General features: G+C 46.9%; 1 protein-coding gene across 1 annotated transcript; it reads right to left on the bottom strand.

Moving 5' to 3' along the window:
- Positions 1 to 356: 356 nt before the first annotated feature.
- LOC116948772 (exosome RNA helicase MTR4-like) lies at positions 357 to 25,467 on the bottom strand. Its single transcript, XM_032965840.2, has 27 exons — positions 25,310 to 25,467; positions 24,241 to 24,387; positions 23,789 to 23,855; positions 23,020 to 23,082; positions 22,219 to 22,331; positions 21,483 to 21,657; positions 20,853 to 20,943; positions 19,857 to 19,981; positions 17,880 to 17,978; positions 16,743 to 16,833; positions 15,998 to 16,129; positions 14,541 to 14,620; positions 13,127 to 13,237; positions 12,503 to 12,604; positions 11,615 to 11,740; positions 11,199 to 11,349; positions 10,721 to 10,893; positions 10,302 to 10,370; positions 9,986 to 10,099; positions 7,145 to 7,255; positions 6,561 to 6,749; positions 5,925 to 6,088; positions 5,704 to 5,809; positions 5,307 to 5,363; positions 5,052 to 5,214; positions 2,125 to 2,229; positions 357 to 1,551 (listed from the first exon to the last, which is right to left on the bottom strand). Exons 1-27 carry the CDS (start codon positions 25,390 to 25,392, stop codon positions 1,499 to 1,501), a joined length of 3,060 nt encoding a protein of 1,019 aa, XP_032821731.2. The 5' UTR covers positions 25,393 to 25,467; the 3' UTR covers positions 357 to 1,498.
- Between the last annotated feature and the right edge of the window lie 1,970 nt (positions 25,468 to 27,437).

Genomic DNA, 27,437 nt, shown 5'->3' with positions numbered 1-27,437 from the left:
GGAGTAACACTGGTTGGAAGTGCTCACACATGAGAATAGGAACACTGGTTGGAAAAGTGCTCACCCACGAGAGGGACACTTGGGTGGAACAGTGCTCACACATAAGAATAGGAACACTGGGTGGAACATTGCTCACCCACGAGAGGAACACTGGGTGTAACAGTGCTCACCCACGAGGGGGCCACTGGGTGGAACACCAGGAAAGTGACCTAAAGGCAGTGACAAATCATCTGAAATCAGTTGCAAACTATTTTGTAAGTCATTCTAACATATATGTACACCATATGAACAAATATTTACTTGTCTGTACTGTGGCATTGACCGTGTGACCTATTACACAGTATTGCTGACACTGGTTGACAGTTGTAATGTGTTTATTACACAAACTAAATAAACCAATGCGATTTACTGATTTTCCACAAAATCCCAGGCCCCTTTGAATGCATGTGTTTTACAAAGCACGACTTTAAAAAACCTTTGTACAATGTTAAAAACAAATCCTGTTGGCTCAATTGTAAATCACTTCTACATAAAACGAGTTTGTAAAAAATGTGCTGTCTTCTGACCGCTTACGTTACTTTTAAGCAAGATCAGCAATGCCAAATGACGAAGACATTTCAACACTCAGCGGCAACTACATAATTTAGATAGCTGTGGGTTAAGGGTCAGGAGGTGGGTAATGGTTAAGTGGAGGGTATTGGCTGTGGGTGAGGGTTGGGGCTGTGGGTTAGGGTTGGGGCAAGGGTTGGGGCTGTGTGTTAGGGTTGTGGCCGAGGGTTGGAGCTGTGGGCTAGGGTTTTGGCTGTGGGCGAGGGTTGGGGCTGTGTGTTAGGGTTGTGGTCGAGGGTTGGGGTTGTGGTCGAGGGTTGGGGCTGTGGGTGAGGGTTGGAGCTGTGGGTGAGGGTTGGAGCTGTGGGCTAGGGTTGGGGCTGTGGGCGAGGGTTTGGGCTGTGGGTTAGGGTCGTGGCTGAGGGTTTGGACTGTGGGTGAGGATTGGGACTGTGGGTAAGGGTTGGAGCTGTGGGCTAGGGTTGGGGCTGTGGGCTAGGGTTGGGGCTGTGGGTGAGGGTTGGGGCTGTGGGTTAGGGTTGGGGCTGTGGGCGAGGGTTGGGGCTGTGGGCTAGGGTTGGAGCTATGGGCTAGGGTTGGGGCTGTGGGCTAGGGTTGGAGCTGTGGGCTAGGGTTGGGGCTGTGAGTGAGGGTTGGGGCGGTGGGCTAGGGTTGGGGCTGTGGGCTAGAGTTGGGGCTGTGGGTGAGGGTTGAGGCTGTGGGTTAGGGTTGGGGCTGTGGGCGAGGGTTGCGGCTGTGGGCAAGGGGTGGGGCTGTGTGTTAGGGTTGTGGCCGAGGGTTGGGGCTGTGGCCGAGGGTTGGAGCTGTGGGTTAGGGTTGTGGCCAAGGGTTGTGGGCGAGGGTTGGGGCTGTGGGCGAGGTTTGGGGTTGTGGGTGAGGGTTGGAGCTGTGGGTATAGGCTGGTGGCTTGGTGACGTGAGTGGCAGCATTACAGGTACAGGCTGCCCGCAAACACGATGTCGCGCTTGATGGCAGTGACAGCTGTAGGGAGACACAAATGCAACACTTAGTGGCCCTCGTCACTAACAAACGGTGAAAACAAGCACATAAATGTGACAGCAAGCATCTCAGTCAACCCATAACACCTGGATCTGTAACGACACCTGCCGATGAGCCTACGACACTTCACGTGGCCTCAAAGTGCACCTAGCCTGGCGCAAGTGCTGTGGTGACGTCACCGCCACTTAGGGGTAAATGTTGTTTTATGTGCATATGCATGTGTGCGTGAGCGTTTGTGTGGGGAATAGCAGTGTTGTTGTTAATGCGCTGCCCTACGAACCCGCTCATGGCCAATACATGTGATGATTCAGCCTCAAATGAGTACCTGGTGCGATGGGTAAATATCCACACTGGGTGTGGTGCTGGCCACCCACCCCCCTCTTGTGCCGTGCAGGCCTTCATTAGGCGCTCGATAGCAGCACTTGCACCAACAGTCTGTTAAGCCTACATGGGAGACCTTTGTCTCTATGCATGTGTGTGTGTGCATGCATGTGTATAGATGAGTACAAGTGTGTGTGTGTGTTCATGATGCATTGTGTGACCATCACAAATTACCCTTATTAAACTTTTCTTCCAATTCGGAATTTCCAATGACATGCGCTGCCTTGCCCATCTCCTTTAGGAGCTCCTCCAGTCTCCGGAAACAGCGGATGATGCTGCCTGCAAAGTACACGCACACACGATCCACCCAGCTATATTGAAGTGGGCAAGTTGGAGAGCAACCCGCGGAAATAATAGGAATTCTATTCTTGCATATGGCAATATATTCAGGAGCTAAATGACAATGTTGAGGTCTACTGGCCGTAAGAGGGCTTTAGGAGAAAATTTGTGTAAGATTTCGATTTAAAGCTTTCGTGACTGCAAGGATTCATCTTCTTTGGTTCTTTCGGTAAAGTCACGTAGAATGAGAATAAAATAATAAATTGATAAAATAAAATAACACAATAATATTCTCACAAAGTTTCGGCCACAACACAAGCGGCCTTCATCAGGTGAAGGGACGAGACTGATGAAGGCCGCTTGTGTTGTGGCCGAAACGTCGTGAGAATATTATTGTGTTATTTTATTTTATCAATTTATTATTTTATTCTCATTCTACGTGACTTTACCGAAAGAACCAAAGAAGAAAATTTGTGTAGTTTTGCTATTCCTCCATTGAAAGAGTGTAGACTACAATGGTTCACTATTCGGACTAGTTTGGGTTGCATGGGCAGCAATTGCACTCATTTGGCTTGTGCCGTTAATTTTTCATATATGAAGGACATGTGCGCATCAGCCAGATCACGATGTTCTGATGAAGTTGATGATGACACCAGTGAATCAGTATCTTTATGAAGACGAGAGGAATCTGATAAGCCATGAAGCTCGTTTTCACGGATGTCCAGTGTCTTTTGAGGAGGAATGTCAAAGCCAGGAGGTGCGATATTCGAGTCTGGAATGAGGTGTTTATTCTGGACGTCTGTGTCATATCACTGTTCACCAGCATCCTTCCGGATCTGGGTGAGATTCAAGGATGGTGACAGCATGAACCCAGCAGGTAGGAATGAACACCAGGGATAGTGCAGAGTTAAGTCTACATAATAATGTTTAGTTTTATATATCGCATCATCGTTTATGCAAATTGCATCTCACAATGCTGAGGAACCACGGATGAGCTGGAAGTCAGCAATCAGGTGGTGAGCCGGCCCCAATAATTGCCCAAGCTATGGATCCCTCTGTATATTAAGATGTTTTCAGCCATTTAATGAGCTTTTATACATGAGGAAGGAAACCGGAGCACCCACAGTGGAATACAAATGAGCGCCACCACCGCCTGCCATCATAAGTAAAAGTCACATTTGTAATGGGCACATTCGCAGGGAGAGAAGGATTCAGAGGCGTGGAAAATCACAGACGAGTGGGAAGTGAGTGAGAACTGGCGCCAGCTATTGCCCAAGCTCTGTGACCCTATCTTGCAATCTGTCTAACTCTACTGAGTGTCTTATAGATGTGAGAGGAAACCACAGCATCAGGAGAAAATCCCCGTGTGCAAGGGGGGTAATAATCAATCCCCGTACAGATGTACATGTATCCACTTGGTGTACTGCCATATGCTGGAAAGAACATACCTCTAGAGGTGCTACATACAAAGAGATGTTTGTGCATCGCACTAACATTAACTGGAGGTAATTAGGGAACAAACTATCATACAATGAATAGTGGGGACCTCATGCACCCAACAATGAAGCACATAAACAAGTTACAGGGGTGGAGCGGGGGTGCCTCCGTCCCTGGGGGTGTGTCCTCTCTAATGGACCATCTGCGCCAGTTATAAACATTCAAGATGGCCTGCCTATGATCCATCCCCTATTCTGGGTTTAACCAGACTGTATTGTGCGAGGAGTTCACAAATCCTTGAAAGATATGGACACATTCCCATCAGTGAGTTCCTCCAGCGGGCAATGCCGTGTTGGCTGGGTCATGTAGCCTGCATGCCCAGCCACCTCATGCTCAAGCAGCTTCTGTTTGACTGGATAGAGGGGGCTAAATGTGTAGGACACGGCCTGGAAAAGAGATGGATTGATGCGGTACAGGATGATGTGGAGCTGAGTGGCTCATGAAGGATGCTACTGGGCAGTTGGAGGCAGTCGCCCTCCAACAACAACGGAGGGCAGAGGAGTGACGCTCACAACGAGTTGAGCGCCAGGCGGCTAATATAGAGCAAGTTGGCACAGTAGGGGGCACAAATGGTGCATTTGCCAGTCATCTCAGTCAACCCATGGCACCTGGGCCTGTCCCGTAACCTGTCAGCGAGCCTTCGATAATTTACGTGGCCTCAAAATGCACCTGGCCTGGCACAGGCGCCGTGGTGACGTCACTGTAACTCAGTGGCAAATGGCAGATGTGTCTGTGTGTCCATGTGTGTCCGTGTGTGTCCCTGTGCGAGTGTGTGCGTCCATGTGCATGCGTCCGTGTGCATGCGTCCGTGTGCATGCGTCCGTGTGCATGCGTCCGTGTGCATGCGTCCGTGTGCATGCGTCCGTGTGCATGCGTCCGTATGCATGCGTCCTTGTGCATGCGTCCGTATGCATGCGTCCTTGTGCATGTGTCTGTGTGCCAGGAGCAGTAGTGCGGTGATTAGCACACTGGAATATGAACCCGGTGACCCGATTTCGATTTCCGTTCACAGCCAATTTTATTGCCGAGTATCTAAACTGGTGTGGACATCGTCTAGGTTGAGTTATCTTCTTGGTTCTTTCGGTAAGAAAGAATCAAGAAGATGGATCCCTGCAGTCACGAAAGCTTTAAATCAAAATTTAGGTTGAGTTAGCCTAAAATCAGTAACATTGGGGAGACCAAGGCAACCAGGCGTGGTGTTGGCCACCCACCCGCTCGTGTGCCATTCCAACCTTCATAGGTGCTCGCTAACATAACTTGTCCCAAAAGTTTGTTATATTCTATACGGGGATCTTCGTTTTTGTATGCATGCATCCCAGCCGTACCCTCGAAGGCGTCGGTCATGGTGGTGATGGTGAAGAAAGACTCTCCGAGGGCCCAGCTGTACACGACATCCATGAGCTGAGGCCGGATGTCATCCAGGAGCGCATCCTCCCTTCCCAGCAGCTTGGCCTCCATGGACACGTGTCCAATACGGCGCGCACACTCCTGCACGTCACACACCACACACGCACACTCCTGCATGTCACACACCACACGGACCCGGTATGGATGGGCAGCAGTGAGCTGACTGTGCTCACCTTCATCTTTCGGAGAGGTTCAGCCAAATCCGTGGCGAGCTTCGGCGTCTCCGAGGCCTGCCGAGAGATAGGGCAGTGTCACGTGCTACAGGACACGGCAGCGAAGTGTCATGTGTTAAGGCACATGGCAATGAATTGCTGAAGAGTGGAGGGAGTGAGTTTAACACAGTAATAAAAGTCACGCACGGCAGTGTGTAGAACAGACACTGCACATGCAGCCATAACACATCGACGATTGCACCATCCAAAGATGTGGGTCACGGCAATTGACAGAGCCACTGGAACACAGTGGGACTATTATAGTGCCACCACGTGGATGCATGAGGAGGCAAGACATTGGACAAGAGTAACGTGGCCATGTAGGAGTGATCGGTGGAGGGTGGACGGATGCCACTACCTTCTCTTGGAAGACGAAGCAGCTGAGCAGCGCGGCGGCCTGCTCGGGGGAGAGCTCGTTAAAGAGCCCCTCGAACACAAGCTCCGTGAGCAGCAGCTCGTGCCCGCTGGGGATGAGCACGCAGCGGGAGGGGAGAGAGCACACACCTCTTCTTTAGTACGACGCCAGGTGCCGGATAATGCTGTGTCGCGCTATGCCGTGCTATGCCATGCCGTCCTCACGCGGTAATCTCGCAGGCCACCCGGCCCTTCACTTGGATGACGTCGGCCTGTGTGCAGAATCCGAGCCGGCGCAGCACACGCTTGCGCCGCTTCAACTCGTCCATCTGCAGCATCATGTGTGCGCGGCGCACCTCTTTCCTGACGGCGCGCACCTCCTCCGCCACCTATCGCAGCCCGACCGCCACCACCATACCACCGGCACACCACGTTTCTACCACACCATCACTACCCCGCTATTACATTGCAACCACAGCGCCATCAGACTGCCACACCATGGCCTTTGAGATGAGGTATGATATAAGGCTCTTTGAGCAGCAGAGGCATTAAAGTGCCATTTAATTGAAAACGTATGTGTATTTATTGTTACATATGAGAAGATTTGTATTTCCAGCCAAACATTATGTCAGCAAATCTCTCCCTTTTGGGTAAGGATCCCTGCCCCTTCAATCAAGACTACCTGTTCCCCTACCCCACTCCACTTAACGTTTTTTGTTCTTGAGCAGACACATTTATATTGGTTCAGGTTCACGAAATGTTGGGGTCAGTGCCAGTTAACGGTTACGTTTTGCGGTTCGACTCCATTAAGGAAAATGCTGGCAGAGAGGCAAGCACTGGCTGGTGCACGGCGCCACTAACCTGGGCCTTGCTGACACAGATGTCGCGGATGGCGTCACGCTGCGGGCTCGTGTGCAGCGGGTGAGCGAGCCTCCTCTGAGCAAAGGCCCTCGTCTTGTGCAGCACGGCCTCCAGCTCGGGGTCCTTGATCCCGAGGTCGTGCACGGGGTCCATCAGTGGCACCCCGTCTGGGAAGCGAGCCTTCACCTCCTAAACACAAAGGCTGTTATAGCGAGCACCTATGAACGCTGGCACGGCACACAAAGTGGTAGATGGCCTGCATTATGCCCAGCCACCTTTGTTTCCCTCTCAGGAACGGTTCCAATATTTACCACATTCGTTGGCCATGAGCGGGAATTGAACTATGATTACCGAGTTCGTAGCACAGCACACTAACTGCAACACTTCTGCTCGACTTAAACACAGGCATGCACACACACACACAGTTTATGGAGGCAACTGACCACCAATGAGTGAGTTCCTGGAGTGAATCGTTGAGTTGTGGACGAGCCGCTCAGGGAACAATCGACGCAGATCGATGAAGCATTGAGTGAAAGCTACGGGGGCTGGGTGAGGCTAGTGGGGGCTGGGGGAGAAGGCGTCACCTGCAAGGTCTTCAGGACATGGTGCCGAGCCTCGGGGGTGCGAAGGTCCGGTGGCATGTAGAGCCGCACTGTGCTGATCGCCTCCACCAGCTCCAGCGCAACCGGCACCACCTACTCAGAGCAGCGCAGCAGCCGCAGGGCACGGGCACAGCGGCATGGCACAGCGCCATGAGCAACACTACAGACACACTCGCATTAATTTACCAATAACAGGCCTTTATAATTTACAAGTTATTTTTGGCTTAGGCCACGTAATGATCTGGCCAAATTTGTGTCGTTGGACCCACCACAACTTGATATAGCCAAACAAATTCAATTGTCACGTGTAAAAGCATTAATTTGACCAGATTGTTACGTGATCCAACTCAAAAATCTATTGTGAATTGTATTAAGAGGTATCCCTCAATTTATGAACGTTCGGTTTATGAAATTTCACGTTAACACAATTGATAAACTATGGACAATTTTTCATTAACGAAATAGAATTTCCGCATGAATGAAATTTCACATGGCACGCACCACGAGATCAAACAAGAAGCACACAGGAGGCTGCGTAATACATCTGCAACAGCATCACGGTATTCTCCATTGCAACATTAATGTCTCCACGTCACCTCTCCAGTCATTCCAACAGAGACCTTTGGTGAGTTCCTGGAAAAGGTGAATAATTTTAGTTTTAATTCATTACTATTTTATCATATTTATGTTTATTATAAAAAAAAATTGTATTGTGAAAAGTCATAGATATTCTTTGGGTATTTCGGTAAAGCCACGTAGATAGAAAAAATAATCAAAATAATAACAATATCACGACGTTTCGATCGCAACGCAGGCAATCGTCTTCAGGTGAAAAAAGAGGAGGAAATCTGCCGAGGCAGTCTGTTTATAAAGGTTTAGAGATGGGCGGGGCAGCTAATGTTAATGTAGGAGAAGTCTCCTAACCTGCAGTAGGTCTACACCAATCAAAGAGCTGTTTGCAAATGGTTTAGAGATGGGCGGGACAGCTATGCCCATGTGGGGGAGGTACGACAGAGCTGTGGGGGGTGGCATTGTATTGTGAGAGATTAGCATGTCAATGTAAGAAATTTGCTTGTAAATGTAAGCTCGGTGAGAGCTCGGACAGCGCAGGTTAGGAGTAGAGTTGGAATGACTATCCAAATCACATCCTTAATTTTTCGTATAAAATGTATCTTAAAAGCCATTCCGATTTACAAAATTTCGTTTTACGTGTTTTTTGAATGCATCGCTTTTGTAAATCGAGGGATACTTGTAACTGGCTGTGAAAACCTACCTATACATTCATAAAAGTGGTGATGGATTGATCAATCCCCCAGGGATTTGATCATTTATGTTTGTAATTAATGGTATTTACTTAATTTCTTCATCAACCAAAAGCGCCTTATGTCACAACTCAAACATTTAAATAGCACTTGATTTGAAGCTTTTGTGACTGGAGGAATCCATACTCTTTGGTTCTTTTGGATTGCACTTTCATACTCACAGGCCCTTTGGATTACACCCGTTGGGTTGCACTCCCTCGTCGAGGAGGCCACTCTTCTTCTCCTTTTCTACAGTTACATGCTAATTTCTGACATTAACATAGCCACTTCCGTGCTCTAATTTATCACATTAACATCATGATAATCCCTCACATTAACATAGCCACTTCCGTGCCCTCGTCTAGGAGGCCACACTCCTAGCTTAGTTTTATAATGCTAATTTCACACATTAACATCACTAGCCCCAGCCACTTCTTTATGACCCTTGAGCTACACCCATTTCAAACCTTTAAAAACAGTCTGCCTCAGCAGCAGACCATGCTTTCCCACCTAATGATGGACGCTTGTGTTGCGCCCGAAACGTCGTGATTTATTTTACCGAAAGAACCAAAGAGTACAGGTAGTCCTCGACTTACGATGGAGATGCGTTACGACGACCCCATCGTAAGTCGAAAATATCGTAAGTCGAAAATGGCCTAGCCTACCCAGGAGTCTTAAAGAATGGTGATAATTGAGCAAAACAGAGCAATTTACAGTACCTTACTGTATAAACTATATACTGTATGTATTTATGAATTACAATACTGTATTTCACAGTAAAATTTAAAGTAAAAAACAAGGTACATTCTTAGTCTACCTACATGAACTGCAATTTCATAGAAAGTTTTTTCAGGAAACAATCCTATCTGCTATAAAAAACTTTTAACATGCATTGAACGTATGTATCGTATCGTGGTAACCCCAAAATGAAATCGCTAAAGCTACGTATCATACATGCATTGAACGTATCGTAAGGTATCATATTCTACTGTACTCACCAAGATTCTGTCCATCGGCTGCATACTAGAACGATGTTAGGTTGTTGATGGCTACATTAACTTAGTTGTCAGAAGAGGAGGATGGCGATAATAAAGTTACAGTATCGTACCTCGTACGCTGCTGCGTTTGCTTGCCGCGCGAAATTTAAAATATTTAACAATTTTGTTATATCGCTATCGCTATCGCCATCGTAAGATCGAAATATCGTAAGTTGGACCATCGTAAGTCGGGGACTACCTGTATTTAAATTGCAACCCTAGTGGCAGCTACCCCTGTGTGCCACAGAGCCTGCAAGTGGGAATTAGTCTTACCAGTGGGGAAGGGGGCAATGTTGCTATGTGTAATCCAAATTGAATAATTTGCAAGTCTATTTTTTCCTTATTTGACTGATTTGGACCTTTACAGATCTGCGCACATGTGCGCATGTATATGTGTCCAAGTGTCTTTGTGTATACAGGTGTGTGTATCCTTGTCTGTGTCCTTGCTTGGGTGCGTGTGCGCTTGTGTGCACGTGTGTGGTGACCTGCAGCTCCCCACGCTCCTTGGGCTGCGGGGGCCGTGGCGCCTCTGTTGCTGCGTTCCGCACACTTTCCTCCGAGCACAGCAACAGCACCTCCACCACAAGGGTGAACTCCTCCTGCCCCACACACACACACAATTCATCAAGCACATCCCATTCATTCACAACTAAACCTCCACTCTCATTCCGATTATTCACAATAACACTGTCATCTAATTTACAACAATAACACTGTAAAGGCTGGAGGAAGGAGACGAAGAATAATTAAGACAATGATGATGTAACAAAAGATGCATTCTCCCTACATGCCGTAGCTCACCTGGCTTGTTGGTTTGCGCTGAAAGTTGACGACAACACCCCAGCCAAAGTGTTCTTTCCCATGTGTGACCTTGCGTGACAGGGCACAGACACAGAAGAGGTGATCATACTCACTCAAACAGCCATGCTTGCGGCATAGCATTGACCACATCCACAATCACCACGACAATAGCATGTATCGTTATTAGCATCATGGGATTTGCACTCGATTAGAAGACAGCCAAGGCGGTGGACGTATTTAACCCAACATCAGAAATGATCTATCCACCGCTGGAGAAAGACCTCCCTAAGTCGTCAACACATGTCATGGCCTTGTGATTAAGCTACTCGCCTATCTGTGGCAATTCTCTGTGAGTGAAGCGTGCGAGATGGAACTCCGGCTATGGTGTGGATGGCGCTTCCGCCGATAGCCAGCTGCACCTGTACGAGGCGGCCAGGCTGCAGCACGTGTAGGCAATGTTGTGGCCGCAGTGTGATGGCGCGCGCCTCTACGTGCAGGCGCTGCAGCTGCTGCTCGATGTGGTAGTAGGAGGTGGCGCTTGCCGCGTCCGGGACGGACAGCGCAGCGTAACGGCCCTGTAGTGCCTGCAACTCTGGGCCACACACGCACGAACACACACAGGCAAACACAAAGATCCCCGTATAGCCTTTAACAGACTGTTCGTGCAAGTACTGTTAGCAAGAACATTTTCAGGCCGGTACGGCGCACAAGGGGGTGAGTGGCCAGCACCACGCCTGGCCACCTTTGTCTTTCCTGTGCTGATGTTTACACATTGCACTAGGTACTCATTTTTAAGGTTGAGTTGACCTACTGGAAGGCCAGAACATGTGTGAGAAGCTGGAGGAGTGTTATGCCCTGGGTCCTGGCGGTGGTTCTCTGTGGGTATGGGCCACTCACTGGCCAGGAGATCAGGCACAGCCTTGTATTGCTGGAACTGGAAGAAGGACTTCTCGAGCATGTACTCGGGGTTGATCTCCTCCACTCGCAGCAGGTTCAGCACCATGTTGTAGGTGAGGTGGAAAGCGCTGTTGAGCGGGTCGGGTGAGCCCTGGTGGACACAAGCAGTTATCAAGATTACACAAGGCACATATTTTTGTCCGACGTTGGAATATTGTGGACAATCTGGCGTGGAGCACCCATTTTCTACCTCACTGCACTGCACTTAACAGAATTCAACACAAAGCAGTTAGGTCGATTGATGATCCAACACTCAGTTGAGGTGAATGGTCAGAGCGCAGACTGATGCACTAATGCGTAGGCTGAGTGGAAGTCGGTGAAAGCTGATAGGCGGTGTCACGGTGTGAGCGCGGCACCTGTAAAAGCTGGTGTCCGACAGTGGGGCTCATCTTCTCATCGACCATGAGGATGACGGTGCCGCGCTCGTCCATGCCGCGCCGGCCCGCGCGGCCCGACATCTGGATGTACTCGCCAGAAGAGATCTGAGCAGTGCGGGAGGGGGACGAGCAATCACAATCTTCGCTTCTTAGTATCAACGTGGAACCACAACCCTTGCTGGTTTACAGCTATCTCACCCCAGCCATGGGCAAATCTCTGAGCCAGTATAAGTGTACAGGCGGTTGGCGCTTTTATGACAATGCGTTCCTGGAAACTTAATCGGAAACCAGATTGACTATGTTCAAATGTGTTTGGAGTCATGTTGGAAGATGCATCACAAATCAAGTTTCTGCATTGTAAATCAATCCATGGTGGCATGATATAAACGTCGTAAATGTGGATCATCGTAAATCAGACCTTTGTAAATTGGAGACCGCTTGTACTTGCTGTGTTGTTGTGGAACATGTGGTTGTTCTGGTCACCAGTAATCAGGCCGCCATTAAACCCAAAGCATGAGCAGCTGTGTTTACCTCAGATGGTTTACACTATTACAATTGATGGTCACGATAATAGTTTTACTTAACTTTACCTATTTTACCTGCGTAAATATAAGGTGTTCAAACACCAAATATACGTGAATTTAAAGTCATGTATGGACAGCCACACATGGTTGTGGCCAAACACTGCATAAGTTATAATGTGCACAGTTTTCGCATCGAGGTGCGGGATATCACAGACAAGTGGGAAGGCGGCCAAAACTGGCACTACCAACAATTGCCCAAGCTCCTCTGCGGTCCTAAATTGGGGTGTTTGGTCAAATCCAAATCACATTACACAAGCTATCCAAGCGGCCGAGAACCCCATACCCAGCGGTGGTCGCGGCCGTCAAACTTGCGTGCGCTGGTGAAGAGCACGGTGCGTGCCGGCATGTTGATGCCCATGGCAAATGTCTCCGTGGCAAAGAGAGCCTGCGTTACACACAGCAACACAAACACAAAGATCTCCTGTATAGCCTTAAAAGACAGTTGGGGAAAGTACTGTTAGCGAGCACCTATGAAGGCCGGCACGGCAGACGAGGGGGTTGGTGGCTAGCATCATGCCCAGTCGCCTTTGTCTTCCAAGTGGCGACGTTTACACATCGCAATAGGTACTCATTTGAGGCTGAGTCCACCTAGAGGAGGCCCAGGACCAAAACAGATCATTATCACTGGTGTTGGCTGTGAGCAGAAATCGAACTTGGGTCACCGGGTGCATCGTGCGGTGCGCTAACAACTGCACTAACGCTTCTCACACACACTGTAACACACAAGCATACACTCACTGACAGCAACATATGCACAGGAGCAGCAAGAGCAGCACAGTAAACAAATATACAATGAATCATGTTGGCACAAAGAGAAACACACAACACAAGCATCTGTAGAGGGCAAACATGTCTGAAAACTTCTCCCTCTACCCGGCACACTGCTCCCTTGCTACCATGAACTCACCTTGATGAGGCCCTCAGAAAAGAGAATTTCAATGGTTTCTTTCAGGACAGGCAGCAGCCCACCATGATGGATGCCAATACCTCGCTTTAGAATGGGTAGCACTCGTTGCACCTGTGGCACAGACACACAACAACAACCGGCATTTGCCACTAAGTGGCGGTGACATCACCACAGCCCTTGCGCCAGACTATGTACACTTTAAGGCCACGTGAAGTGTCGAACACCCGCTGGCAGGTTACACACACAGTGAAACACTCAACTGTTTTGAAGACAACAATTTGCTTCAATAATTTACCCGTATCTTTAACATAGAAATCACATTAATTATTTTTGAGTTGATTCTTTTATGAAACATGTGAATAGATCACCGTACGATCCACATGATACTTTACGCTAGTGTTTATTAGACCATGTGAATTGGCCATTTCAGCACGACAACATTTTATTTAAAGCTGCTTTTACCTGTGCATACATTTGTGTGTGAAACAATGTATATATTATACATTTCTGTAATGGCTATGGATATTTAATAGCCCAATTCTGTCTGCACAGCTGCTTTCTGGACTGTGTCCCTGTGTCCACGTCTCTCTACTCACCAGACTTTCTCCCTGTCAAAACTCTCAGAGGACTAATCTTGATTTGAGGAGAATTCTGTCCCTGTCTCCCTCTCTCTCTGGACTGTTTCCCGGTCTCCCTTCTCACCCTACTCACAGTGTTCACGTGGTTCACATGGTCATTAGCAATGTGGTTGGCAATGTCACTGAGCAACCAAATCAGCCCTCACCGACACAGAGAACTGTGTACCATCCACACTTGCCTGTGCCCCCTCTGTGGAGTTTAGCATTCCATGTGTTGCTGAGCTCAGGCCCAAGGGCGAATACATCAAGTGGTCAGCAACAAATAGCACTATCGAAACCGTGATAGATAAAAGTTAACAGACTACTGGTTCTTACGAGTGCTTTGGATATACGATCATGGGAGGGAATTCAAAAATGAAGCAGTGTCAGGTGAGAAGTGTTGTGACCTGCAGTGTCGTTAACACAGCATAGGTGAGATGACACAGTCAGTATCTGGTAGACCGAGTCCCAACATGAATGGAGGAATCAAAGAGTAAAATTAACGTCAACAGTAAGCATGGTAGTAGCGAAAGAAGAGTGATAAGGAGGCAACTGACCACTTATGAGTGACTGGAGTGAATAAGTTCTGTATAATCGATCAACTTGATTGCTTTACAATTAATTATGTGAAGTGAATAATTAAGTTTAGAATATAATTAAGACACCTGGTATGGTCATTTAGATTTCCCCTGTTCCATCTCATTAGTTTTGCTAGCCCTGGCTGCATGTGGACTGTGCCATTTGCTGCAGTGAGGGTGTATGGGTGGTGTGGGTGGCAGTGGTGGAGAGGTTCTCACCTGTGGCAGCTTCTGGTCCTCATCTGAAAGGCAGCTCATGGCGTTGTTAAACACCTCCTCCACCAGGCACTTCTCTTCCTCTGTAACCAAATTCATCAGGATCCAGCGAGTAGACGCAATTGTAATAAAATAAACAAGCAGACAATTCGCCCTCCATATCTGTCCCCTCATAAAATATTAGAAGTATTTTTACATAGCCCATCAACAACCCATGGCCATCTGAGAGCGCAGCTTCGGTTTAATAGATTGTATTACCCGAGGTAGTAACCCATTGAGCTATACGGCTAGTTTTCAAGGGCGACTTGGTCAGCAGACAAACATGGCAGCAAGCGTTACAAATCAATAATTATAATCAATACAAAAAAAACTCTGGAACAGTTTTGACGATCAATGTCTCATCAGTAGACTAAGGCTTATTGAAAAAAATCCTTTTTAAACTGCAAGATGCTAATTGGCAAGGATACTTTGGAAACATGGATCCCAAGTTTGATGCAAAACTATATAATGCGCAACACAACATATGAATTTGAGTTGTTGCGGGTAATAAGTAACAAATAAAGTTGTAGCTTCACTGTATCAATGCAAGAGCCTTTCTATGCTCCTTGCCTATTCTGTTACATGTATAGTAGTCCCTCGGTTAGTGTTTTTAATCCGTTACATTTAAACACTCAATATTAAGAAATAAACATTATAAGAACAATGGTTAAGCTTATCTACAGACTCACCTCGCTTTTCCTTCTCCTGAATCCATATTAGCAGTTTTTTATTGATATAATAATTTCCCGACCTTTTAATATCCTGGTCGAGGAATCGTTCGCATTGGTAGCTTTAATTTTGTCATTATTTTCAAAAATTGTAAAAATGGTGGATTGGGTCCAGCTAAACTCACTCATAAGTGCACTGGTTTTTACCCATTTTTCATGCATATCAAAAATGTCCTGCTTTGTTTTCAGGCTAATTACTTTCCTCTTGAGAATTCACTTTAGGGGCCATTAGAATCACTATTAACTTATAAGTTGAAAAAATAAGTAAAAATCACTGAGTCTGCAAGAGCTGTTTCCACTGCCAAAACAGAAAACGTAATGTAAACCAAGCCAGTGAAGGTCTAAATGCTTATAAATAGATGTCGCTGATTGGCTGAGGAATGCTCAGCCCACTTACGAGCACTCGGATTGGCTGAAATTGGCGTCTGCGTGCATGATGTAAACATACTGTTAATCCAAATTTGAACATTAGTCGAAATCATGGGGTCCTTTGGGAGGCAAAACGTGAACCGAAAAACCTTCCACGGAGTCCCTCTTGGCTTTCTCTACCATAGACTGCATTCACCCCGATCTACATCTATGCACAGATGTAGCAATTCGGCCTCATGAATGAGCAGATAAACAAAGGGTGGCATGGGGAGGCCTTCACCCAGCTGTGGATAGACAATGGCACCCGCCTTGCATCGTATGTACCCGTGTTGAAGTCGAGTTGGGAAAGCTGCACGGCGTAGGTCTCGCACTCGCGCTTGCTGAAGCTGAAGATGATGACGGGCTGCAGGTTCCGTTCCATGATCAGTTTGATGATCTTGAAGACATTGGATTCCCCTGCAAGCACACAAGCGGACCAAGGTCTTACCCGCTGATGTCATCGCCGGGTTTGGGTCTGTGGCAGACGACTCGCACCACAGTGGGAACCGACGACGGCAATCGACAAACTGCAAAGTGTCAGTCCAGTGCAAAGAATGAAGACAGCCCAATGATGCATTTAATGGAGTTGGCCGAAAAAGCTCCACTAAATTGAATCCAACATCTGGAGCTGCTTTTTTTATGTCAGGCATTCGTGTCTATGCTGCACATGGCCTGCAACACCTTATAGGCAAGTCGGTTGGCGAGTCACCACACATTTGTGAAACTCCCTCACACTATCGTGAATTCATTTAGCCCTGACAGTGAACCAAAACTGCACACATTACAACTTTTACATTATTATAATTGTATTATCTTCTCCCTTGTATATATGTACCTTTAATCCAGGGGTCAATAAAAATTAGTACCACTTTGTGGAAAGCCAACAGTGGTTGCCCGACAGACATTGGACCCCACCGTATGAATGTGGCATTGGGCCTCCACCAGAGATGAGCACCAGCCCACACTATTTGAGCAGAGCAGCATTGCCTCTGGCTCTGTCTGAGCCAATGTGATGAGGGTCTCTACGCACCTTTATTGCCGCCCTTGCGCTTGCGGGATGGGTCGCCTCCTTCCCGCAGTAGGGACATCGCTTGCAGGAAGTTGTCTTCCTTGAAGTCGAGCTGAAACAGACAGCACAGAGCAGCAGTGGATCAACCAGTGATAACACCCTCCTCCTCCCGGCTCTAACTCGCACACACAAGACCTCCACACACAGGAACTCCTCCTCCTTCCACTCTCACTCCCAGCAAGGGAGCAGTGTGGTAAGGCTAAAATTAAGGCCATACATTTTTTTTAGTTCATTCTAGGTTCAGCAACAAGGTGTATGACTCAACATAATGGGCAGCATTACCAAGTTATCAGTACAGTATATAAACATAGTCAAACTGTTTAGCAATTTTTCTTCATGTAACCAGATATCAAGCAGCCTTTCATTGTATATGCCAAATGAGAATTCCATCACAGCCACATATTAAAAATGTGCAACTTATGACCGACAGGACCTAGTGAGACCCCTAAGTACACGGAAATGGTTCTGACTCCTAGTTCGGACTCCTCATGACTTGGGGAACAAGGTCAGAAGCCATTGTCATCTTTATAGTGTCATAGGCCTTGACTAGTTAAAAGCAGCATAAACACGTACAAAGATCATCAATATAGCCTTTCATCACTGTTGGGGCACTGGGATTTTTGCACACAGCGTTGGTGTACGGTGCAATTTCAGGAATATTTTGATGTTTTTTTTCCTGGATTTTCTGTTTGCACAGTCACATAGTCACTTTAAGATGTTTTCTTGTTCATGTTTTTGTATTTTGTTTATTGCGGTTGCACCCGTTTCAAGATCCGAATGGCTCACAGGGCTATACCAAATAAATGGCACTAAATGGAATTAAACGTGCTGTTAGCAAGCACCTTATTAAGGCCGGCATGGTACACGAGGTGGGTGGCCAGCACCACGTGCGGGTCTACAGTGCTGATGCTTACACACCACATCAGGTCCTCGTTCAAGGCGGAGTCGACCTCGGGGAAGCCCAGGACCGGTTTGAATAATCGTTACTGGTGTTGAGGGGGGATCGAACTCAGGTCGCCGAGTTTGTTGCATAGCACGCTAACCACTGAACTACACTGCACACACACGCATGCAAAGGGCACAAAATCACGACCGTACAAATTCGTCAACCACCAGGAGGAGGCCGTCGCCGCCAGCTGGGAAGATGAAGTGCTGTAGAGGGGTCGGCCGGTAGTCGGTGGACACTACGTGACATGGCTGTGACACACACAACGCACAGACATCTCCTCTTTAGCTTTCATGACTACTGGAACATGTTCGGTAAGTGAGCATCTATGCTTTGGACAATCATATTTATCCATTGCGCAGACAAAAGATAGATACAACATGGCAACCAAAGTAGATGTGATAGGAGGCGACTGACCACCAGTGAATGAGTGGGGTACTCATTAAACAATGGATCATCAACCAACTGGACTGCTTTACAGCACATTGTATCAAATGCATTCAATGAGGTAGTTGCTGGGTGCTCCACCCTAGATATGACAACAGGATTTTACCTTTGGCTAAATTTATGCTTTGTATAGAACAGACATGGGCAAAGTACGGCCCCCGGGCCGTATACGGCCGGTTGGGCTTTTTAATCCGGCCCGCCGAACTTGTCCAAATATTATTAAATTCAATTTTACCTTTCTCCTGTAATGCCCCCATTTCCCCATTAGATGGCGCACTTTGACCGGGAGTTATGACATGTTTTTGTATTTTGATTTAAAGCTTTCGTGACTGCAGTAATTCATATTCTTAGTTTTTTCGGTAAAGTCACGTTGAAGGGAAACAACAAAATAATAAAATATATATAAAACAATAAAAAATTCTCACGACGTTTCGACCATAACTCAAACGGTCATCTTCAGGTGTGTTGGTTTGCATAAATGTATTTTTAAACGGCGCATTTATTTATTTATAAAAACGTTAGCGCCACACGCAACGATTTGGCAGTTTATTTAGGACTAGTCCATCTATATTCTGAAAAGAGGAGGGGGGAGACGAAATTTTTTATAATGTATGCTGTCTGAAAGCCACTGTAAGCGTGAACAATCAATTAAGACCTGAAATGGTTTATCAAATCTTTCCAATGATTGCTAAGATAGAATCCATCTTCTCGGTTGAAATTGTCTCTGTGCTTGTATATGTGGATAGCCTCATGAACGAATCTCTCAATGGCATGTGAGCCTACTGAGTAGGCTCACATGCCATTGACTTTTCCAAGACAGAGGTTCTTTGTAAGCCATCTGGCTTCCATGAGAGATTCGTTCATGAGGCTATCCACATATACAAGCACAGAGACAATTTCAACCGAGAAGATGGATTCTATCTTAGCAATCATTGGAAAGATTTGATAAACCATTTCAGGTCTTAATTGATTGTTCACGCTTACAGTGGCTTTCAGACAGCATACATTATAAAAAATGTCGTCTCCCCCCTCCTCTTTTCAGAATATAGATGGACTAGTCCTAAATAAACTGCCAAAACGTTGCGCGTGGCGCTAACGTTTTTATAAATAAATAAATGCGCCGTTTAAAAATACATTTATGCAAACCAACACACCTGAAGATGACCGTTTGAGTTATTGTCGAAACGTCGTGAGAATTTTTTATTGTTTTATATATATTTTATTATTTTGTTGTTTCCCTTCAACGTGACTTTACCGAAAAAACTAAGAATATGTTTTTGTATTGTTCATGTTCATGCAATTTGTTAAATTGCCTTGCAAATAAATGCTTTGCTACATGTTAAAGGCCAAATCCTTTCATGTAATGATTTTTACATGTCATTTATATTAGTTCACACAAACACTCCATCCATCTGTTCCTGGCCCGGCCCCTCTGTCAAATGTTGGAAACCATTGAAGCCCGCAAGTCAAAAAAATTGCTCACCCCTGGTATAGAAGTAAAAATTGTTCCATTCAAGAGGCTTTGACACGAAAAAAAAACCTTCTTGAATGCCTTCTTATCCAGATTGGTAATTCAGCCATTCCATGAACGGATTGCTGGCTCAGTGTGCCAGCCTCTCCATTACTCAGCAGGAGCCTGGACTCGAAGAAGTTTCTCTGAGAGCGTGTGCTTGGTGGGTCACCTGTTTGTGCAAGTGGCAGATCCACTCAGCGAACTGCGTGCCGTTGGGGATGGTGGCAGAGAGGAACACGTAGTGCACATTGTCTGGCAGAAGGATGATGGTCTCTTCCCACACGACGCCGCGCTCTTTGCCAAGCACAGACGATGCACACACACACGGTGAAAAGTGAACCTTGCAGATCCCCCCCAACGTCATTCATTGCTGGAAATGAGCAGGCCATTGTGTACCGGCATCACGGTCCAAACTTGATTAATAAAAAAAATTACACCGCAAATCACCAATTGGGGAATACACATAGAACTCATCGCCACCTACTGGCAAACTAATGGCCACTTGCAGGCCGCTCCTGAGTAACATTGTGTCGCACAGGGATAGATGCCACTAGCGGTGCACTTAGAAAGTTTGAGACGAGATGGGATGCAAGTCGCCGAACCATGTAATATGGTGTGAGATGCCCTGCCATAAAGGGCGCTCTATCAAAAACTAACAATATTATTATTACATGAACACACGATCACATACACAGATATACATATATCACCATTAATATGATAAATAGGGGAGCAATTGGAACAAATATAGAGAGTGAGCACTTATTCAGACTGGAATCACACGTGACGGGTCTACGTGACTAACAGCACAACTTTTTTTATTTTTACACAGTTGCTGAACACAGGCCCAAAGGACCAAAATACCAAGTGGCCAGCAACAGAGAGCACAATTTGAAGGTGTGGTAAATAAGAGTTAACACGTACCTTGAATTGAGCTAAGTTATAAGAGCTTGGGAAATGAGACGATGGGGGAAGAAGCAGAAATGAGTGTTGTGACCTGCTGGATGGTGGGTGAATGAGTGTGCGAGTGTGCTGTTGTGACCTACAGTGTGGTGGTTGAGCATATTATAGATGAAAAAAAGCAGTCAGCCACTATGCAAGTGATTACCACTATGCCACCATAAAAGATTAAAATGTAAATGCAGTGAGACATTGTATTTCCTACCTGGGTTCCGCATGTAGTGAATTTCATCGAAAATCACCCAGGCCACCTCCCTCATTATCTCTGAGCCTCGGTAGAGCATGCTTCTCAGGATCTGCAATAAAACCGGAGCATTCAGCCTCATTCCCAGATGAACATCAATGCCACCTGTGTTGTGAAGGCTGCAGCATAAAATTGACTTCCCAAATTTCTAATTTCAATTCCCATGTTCATGTCTTAGTTGTTGTAGTCTCTCCTGCCAGGATCCTTCTCAGCCACTTCATTTCTGCTGCCAGTAACTTTCTTTCACGCTCCCTCTTAAGAGTCCAGCATTCAGATCCAAGAGCAGAATTGGGAATACAAATGTCTCATTTAGCTTAAATTTGTTTGGCCTTGAGATTTCTGCACTTTCCAGATTTTGTTCAAATTGCGATAATCAATTGTGTGGAACACATTCTATCACAATATACCCAATTACAGAATGTTTTGCCTTGTAGCAGCTATGGAGAAAAATCAGAGAACCTGGAGTAAACCAACACAGAACAAGGATGGAAAAAACTCCACACAAACAGGCATTCAAGTCAGCACAAGTGTTACCCACTGCGCCACCACCCTTCCGCCCTGATGTTAGAATGATAAAGCTAGCGGTTGCACTTCGGTGGTCATGACGAGGCAGGAGGCGCTGGGGTTGATGGTGATGTCTCCCGTGAGCAGCCCCACATCGTGAAACTCCTCGTGTAGCTCTCGGTACTTCTGGTTGCTGAGCGCCTTGATGGGGCTCGTGAATATCACGCGCTGCTTTCCACGCAGAGCTTGCGCTATCGCGTACCTGATGGTGACACCGCAAGCTCAAATTCAACGTTTTAATTTATTTTGTTCAATGGCATGAGAACTCAAGAGACAAGGATGGTCTCATTTGCAACAGTAATCGACCAGGGTCACCAAAATAACAAAAACTGTTTAACACGTAGGCTTTCGCAACCAATATCATCCATAAGAGGTTGGCATGTTCTGCATACGTGACAACCCTTACTAGTTGGCCGTGTCGGTGGTGGCGGGTTTAACGACACATTTATATATTTATGCAATTTAACCCAAAAAAACCTCTTACGGATGACAAACTATAACATACAAAATAAGTACAACAAGAAAGCAAATAGAAATCAAAGCAAAAAATTAATAGAAATTAGAACAAAAATAAAGCAAAAATCTGAGTAGACGCAACCAAATACAAATGAGATCAGAGACTACCAAATAGAAATGAGTAACAATAGAAATCAGAATAAATACCTGAGGAAATGAGCACTGCCTCAGTGTTCATTTGAGCAGGTACTCATTTTGATTGCCAATTGTGAGATACTGAGACATCACAAAAGCAAAGGAAACTCACTCGGCACAGACGGTTTTTCCAGCCGACGTGTGTGCGGCGACCAGCACTGACTGGCTGTTGTCAATGCACAGGATTGCCTCCCGCTGGAACGGGTCCAGCAGGAACGGATACTCCTATGGGCACAGACAGAAGTGAGAAGGGACGCGTAAAGAGTTTGGTCAGGACGTGCGCACACACAAAGGGTTGTTTACATGTAAGCACTTTGCAAATCACCCAGCCAACAATGAAATGTGGTGGTTCAGGTTTTCATTCGTTACACCAGTTTCTCCACACATGAACAATTAGTCATTGAGGAATTGGCCATACATCTCCATATCAGGATGGAACCTGTGTACATGTGATTCAGAGACACTTTCCTGGATAAACAACATTGTTAGGATTGATGATCCAGCACTCACCGATTCACTCCACTCACTCAAGTGGTCAGTTACCTCTTTTTCACTCTTCTATCGCTACTACCATAGTTACTATTTACATGAACTTTACTTTAATTCCTTCATCTTGGCTCATCCATACCGTGTTCAACAACCACACAGGTGAAAATAACACACTCATCAACTCACTTAATCACACACTCACATGCTCACCCACTCAACTGCCATATTGGAGGTCAAAATAATTATCTTTTTGCTTCTTTGCTTGTACTGCTCCACTTTGCTATTCCCTCCAAGATATTTTAACTTTGCTCAATTCAAGAAGTGTTAACTCTTATCTGTTACAACTCTGACAGTGCATTTTGTTGTTGACCACCTTCGTGTCTGTGCTCAGCAACTATGTTTACAATAAGAACAAGCCACCCACCTTTGCCGGCAAACCAACTCTGGGCTTGAGGGTCTCGTAAGCAGACTCCTGTGCGATGGCCACCTGGTGAACAGACCACAGGTAGGGGGACATGCACATCAGCCTGGCACACACAAGAGCATGCACAACTATAATAATATAACTTTTTTATATAGCGCACTTTATTCCAGGGCATTTCAGAGCGTTTGACACACGATAAGCGACTTCCATCACATCTTATTTCAAACATTTAAAAGGGCACCCCCAGTGGTAGCTGTCCCTTTGTGGCACAAGGTGACTTAGCACCTGGGCTGCAAGTAGGCATTGGTATGGCAGTAGGGGTAAATTATTGTGTAATCCTTAAATAATAAATTACAGGTAAATTCAAAATAACGGGAAATGTAGACTGTGACATCATCACACAATAGCATACTCGAATGACGTCACAAGATCTTTAACACCCATTGATTAATACACCTATAGTATAAGCAGGGCAGCCTGGTGGACTCGAACCGCAAACCTATGCAACAATCGGCGAATGTGCTACCAGAGCCATGCCAATGCCCTTTGTCTCACCAAGTACCAGTAACAATTCAAAAGAGCTACATAACATATTTTATTGTGCCAGTTTTATTAAATCACGAATTATATATTTTGCATACAATTCCCATTTTAACGTGTATGTTTCTAAGTGAGATTTGTTGTTTTTAATGCGGTACCACACTAACCCCATGTCAGTGTGTTTTTGGCACCACGTACTAACCCCCTCCGTGCTGCGTGAGCTCCTCACCTCGTGCGTGCAGCCCTCCAGTGTCTCTACCCTCACGGTCTTCACTCTGGGCATGAGCTGGGTGAGGCTAAAGCACAGCGAGTATCAACAACAGTGATATCACAACTTAGTCGCGCTTCCTGCAGACCGAAATCCTCACCTACCATAGTACAGGCAACGTGTTTGGGTATTTTAGTTTTCTTTAACCACAATTTCTGAGCACAGGCCCATGAGCCCGAAACGTCAAGCTGCTCGCAAGAGCACTTTTGAATTTTCCAGAAAGGTGAACTCTTATTAAAACTATGATAGTGCTGTTTGTTGCTCTCCGCTTGTGTTGGGCCTTTGGACCTGCACTCAGAAACTGTTAATAAAATATAAATAATTATGCTTCTCAAATTTCCTGGAAACCATGAGAAAAAAATGTGGGTTCACTGATGAAGAAAGAGGAATATTTGGTGGCGGCTGATGCCTACTTCTGTTCAAAAGTAATATTGCGCTCCAGCTTGAGACGCTTTCTGCTGATGAGCTCGTCGATCCCATCGGCTCCGGCTCCCCTCTCTGAGGCTGCAGACCCAGTCTCCTCGCATCCATATGGGCGTTTGGTTGGAGTCTTCTTTTGCCTGGGCAAAGACAATGGTTACAGAGATTTTATATATATGGACTGCATTGCGGGGAATGACAATACTGGTTCTCAACACAATGACCTCTTATAAGACGTACTGTATGGCCAACATGAAAGAATAGCTGAACATACCCTCTTGAGGGGCTTTAAAAAGCTCCCGGGAGCAGAGGCCCTGCTCCTAGAAGTGGCATGAGCAAGGACCTTTAAACAATACAATGAAATTATCAAATCAGGACATACTTCCATCCAGCAAATCCCATCATGTGGAAAATAAGAGCAAAAGTAAACATGTTAAATGACAGTTAATCGGGCTAGTAGAGGGTACACATGCAGATTATTTGGCTGCTACTGTAAATTACCACGTGAGAAGCCATTTCGAAGAGCTTTCATGTATGCACAGTATGTTTAACTTCTTTCGCACCGTACGTAGCCAACCGTGTTAATCGGAGGTGCCAGGGGAGGACGACAAACTAAACACAAAAAACAATTTTAAAGAAATTAGTTTCCAAACTAGATTTAAAAGTGTAAAGCTCCAGTGGCTTCCTAATATCGGAAGGAAGCGAGTTGCAGACGGCCGCAGAAGCTCATCTGAAAGCGCGCGATGCAGTGGCCGTTTTTCTTGTTTTATAGTTGATAGATGACATGGCTGGTCGGGGTACACAGGCAGATGATAGGGCTGATGGGGGTGTACAGGCAGGGATGGGACAGGTAGGGGTATAAAGAAGATCAAGTACTGTAGTTGGCAACCATTCGGGCGATCCCGAGCCACCGGCCTGTGTTCGGGGACAATTCCAGGCGAGACCGGGGATCGCCCGCGGCCTTTAGGCGCTCGCCCAGCACACGTGCTGGTAAAGGAAAGAGGCGTACGGGGAGGGAGGGAAGAAGCCGCGCCTGTGTTTGCGTCGCAGTGTGGAAGTCACCTGGGCGAGGGAACTCCCAGCGGCTTCTCGTCCGCCTCCTCGTCGAAGACGCTGAACAAGTCTCCGCCAAACGCGTCCCCCATCGCTGCGAGTTGGGCACTTAGCGAAACGCGACGAGGTGCCAGCTATGAGAGGTTTTCCTCTAGCGCGGCTGCTGCTGTACTCACGTCGAGGATTTTAAGCGGTAACCAGATAACCGGTAACCGTTTTCAGAATCGATGGCCGGTTCTGATGCCAGGAACCGGTAACCTTTGCAGTGGATTATATTTCCAACTAGCTTTACTAGTTCCATTTTAGTTCATAGTTCCATTTATTTGGTATAGCCCTGTGAGCCATTCGGCTCTTGAATCGGGTGCAACCGCAACAAACAAAAACATGAACAAGAAAACATCTTAAAGTGACTATGTGACTGTGCAAACATAAAATCCTGGAAAAAAAATATCAAAATATTCCTGAAATAGTACCGTACACCAACGCTGCGTGCAAAAATCCCAGTGGGATGCAAGTCAAACAGCAACAACAACAACCACAAGACAACTTAGATTAAGGCCATCAGTCTAACTCCGTACTACAATAAACAAAAACATGGCCAAAACAAAAAACTTTTCAAAATCACCAAAATAAAGCCATAAATGCAATGTAACAGTGATCATAGGGACTGTGACCGAATTTTTTAACAATAAACTATATATAAATAACTACCCCGGCTTCGCCCGGGACTTCGACTCACCACGCCCGGCCGTCTTCGTCTCCCCAGTGGCGATGTTCACACGCCACACTAGTTACTCGTTTGAGGCTGAGTCGACCTAGGGGAGGCCCAGGACCGTTCCAAATAATCGTCACCGGTGGTGACCGTGAGCGGGAATCGAACTCGGGTCGCCGGGTTCATAGCGCGGCGCGCTAACCGCTACACTACAATGCGTTACGCTTCCACACACACACAGATTACACACACACACACAGATTACACACACAGATACACACACAGACAACAACAACCGCCATTTGCCACTAAGTGGCGGTGACGTCACCACGACGCTTGTGCCAGGCTATGTGCACCGTGATGCCACGTGAAGTGTCGAAAGCCCGCTGGCAGGAGGTCACTGGGCAGACCCAGGTGCCACGGGTCGACTGACTGAGATGACTGGCTGATGCACCACCTGTGCCCCCTACTGTGCCAACCTGCTGTGCTTTAGCCACCCGGCGCTCCGCTCGTTGTGAGCGTCGCTCCTCCGCCCTCCGTTGTTGTTGGAGGGCGACTGCCTCCAACTGCCCAGTAGCATCCTTCACGAGCCTCCTCCACAGAGGCCGATCTTGACACCGCTGGTACCAGTCATCGGCAAGTCCACTCAGCTCCACGTCCTCCTGTACCACATCACTCCATCTCTTCTCTAGCCCGTGCCGCGCCCGCTTAGCCCCCTCAATCCGGCCAAACAAAAGCTGTTTCGGCATGCGGTGGCTGGGCATGCGGGCTACATGACCCAGCCATCGCAGCCTTGCCTGCCGGAGGAGCTCACCGATGGGACCCTGCCCAGATCTTTCAAGGATTTGTGAGCTCCTCACACAATCCAGTCTGGTTAAACCCAGGATGGATCGTAGGCAGGCCAGCCTAAATGTTTCTCACCGGCGAAGATGTTCTTCTTCGGCTTCCACACACACACACAGATACAAAGACAAAGATCCCCCATATAGCCTTAACAGACTGTAGGGGCAAGTGCTGTTAGCGAGCACCTATGAAGGCCGGAACGGTACACGAGGGGGTGGGTGGCCAGCACCACGCCCGACCGCCTTTGTCTCCCTAGTGGCAATGTTTACACACCGCACCAGGTACTCATTTGAGGCTGAGTCGACCTAGGGGAGGCCCGGGACCGGTTCAGATGATCGTCACTGGTGTTGGCCGTGAGCGGGAATCGAACCCGGGTCGCCAGGTTCATAGCGCAGCGCGCTAACCGCTACACTATCGCTCCCCACACACAGACACACACACAGATACACACACAGACACATACACAGACGACAGCACGCTAACCACTACACTACAATGCGTTACGCTTCCACACAGACACACACACAGCGCGCTAACCACTACACTACAATGCGTTACGCTTCCACGTGCGCGGGTCATGTG

Source organism: Petromyzon marinus, chromosome 35, assembly GCF_048934315.1.
Source record: "Petromyzon marinus isolate PM22_M1 ecotype Great Lakes invasive population chromosome 35, UKy_Petmar_22M1.pri1.0, whole genome shotgun sequence".
Taxonomy (NCBI): Eukaryota; Metazoa; Chordata; class Hyperoartia; order Petromyzontiformes; family Petromyzontidae; genus Petromyzon; species Petromyzon marinus.
This window is presented reverse-complemented; position numbering and strand designations above follow the sequence as displayed.

Coding starts and splice junctions, on each gene's coding strand:
- LOC116948772 (XM_032965840.2), bottom strand. CDS start 25,392: ATGGGGGACGCGTTTGGCGGAGACTTGTTCAGCGTCTTCGACGAGGAG. Junction 21,658..22,218: donor GGAAAAACCGTCTGTGCCGA/GTGAGTTTCCTT, acceptor TGTCACCATCAG/GTACGCGATAGCGCAAGCTC. Junction 10,894..11,198: donor TGTGCCTGATCTCCTGGCCA/GTGAGTGGCCCA, acceptor TGTGTGGCCCAG/AGTTGCAGGCACTACAGGGC.